The 1257-nt window shown below is 42.1% G+C and overlaps 1 protein-coding gene across 1 annotated transcript in view; it reads left to right on the top strand.

Moving 5' to 3' along the window:
* The window catches only part of LOC103610506 (dynein heavy chain 5, axonemal-like), a gene marked incomplete at its 5' end in the record, with an annotated part of 46414 nt that overhangs the window by 9781 nt on the left and 35376 nt on the right, over positions 1-1257 (top strand). Inside the window, one exon of the mRNA XM_008594659.1 lies at positions 60-190. Within this exon, the coding sequence (XP_008592881.1) occupies positions 60-190 (131 nt within the window). The remainder of the gene's footprint in view (positions 1-59; positions 191-1257) is intronic.

The raw sequence follows: 1257 nt of genomic DNA, 5'->3' as shown, positions 1-1257 counted from the left end.
AAAAAAAATAGAATACTTACATTTTGAGAGATACATGCCTTTTTTATTCCATGTTATAGATCTCTCGAGTCATTCGTACTCCTCGAGGAAATGCCCTCCTGGTCGGGGTGGGCGGATCGGGAAAGCAGAGCCTGACACGGCTGGCCTCATTCATTGCTGGCTACACGACTTTCCAGATCACTCTGACAAGGTAACGAGCACTTACTTTAACCTAAAATGGGTTTTGTTACAAGGTTGTTAGAAGCCACCTGAAGTTAAGAATGTGTTTTTCTTCTACATAAAAAAATCATGATGGTTTTCCTCCTTGAATATTGATTTATTATCTTGCCCTTTCAACCTCTGTCATAGACTGAAGATTTCACATTAATAATTTGCTTTTGAAACATTTCAGCCTCTTGTTTAGTGAATAGCTGCCTCCCTGTTTTTATGTTACATGGGATATGTGTATTAGGTGTACTTCTTTTGGTATGTTTCAGAAGAAATGGATCCCTACTCAGTGTTAATTCAGATTTCAAGGATGTTAATACAATGGAAAAATAGATGAAAATTTATATTTATTTACACATTCACACATTTCAAAATGCTTGTTGAACACTGACTATGTGTCAGGCACTGGCTAGGTGAGCAGGGTAACTCTTAGCCTGTGTTGTCATGGGGCTTATGTAACTCAAGTGGCACAGACAACTGAGCAGCTCATCCAGTAAGGTGTGACTCGTAGGTCCTATCACAGGGAAATAAACACAGAACAGCTCCTTTCTAAGCACGAGGGAGGGGCTCCTAACCTGGTCTAGGGGCTGGTCAGAGAAGGCTTCTGGAGGAAGGGATGTTTAAACTGGAACCTGAATATGAGTAGGAATTAGAGAAGAGGAGTAGTAAAAAATGTTTCAGGCAGAAGGATCAGCATATGTGAAGTCACATTTGAGCCCTGGGAGAAATTAAATATGGTTGTGTGTGCAGGGAAAGGTGGCAGGTGGGAAGGAATGAGAAACAGAGGACTTTGAAGGTATGGTAAACACCTGCTCNAGGTGGCAGGTGGGAAGGAATGAGAAACAGAGGACTTTGAAGGTATGGTAAACACCTGCTCATCCTAGAGCAGTAGGAGACCATTGCTGAGTTACCCCTCGGGAGGACATGTCAGATTTGAATGCACAGAAAGTAGATGGAAGGAACTAAATTGGAATAGTGATAACCTGTTTCAGAGGTCTGGCCAAGCTGTGATGGTATCACGAGTGGTAAAAGCGAGTACAGAGAGATGGC

The sequence above is a fragment of the Galeopterus variegatus genome, unplaced genomic scaffold (genome assembly GCF_000696425.1).
Source record: "Galeopterus variegatus unplaced genomic scaffold, G_variegatus-3.0.2 Scaffold11246, whole genome shotgun sequence".
NCBI lineage: Eukaryota > Metazoa > Chordata > Mammalia > Dermoptera > Cynocephalidae > Galeopterus > Galeopterus variegatus.
This window is presented reverse-complemented; position numbering and strand designations above follow the sequence as displayed.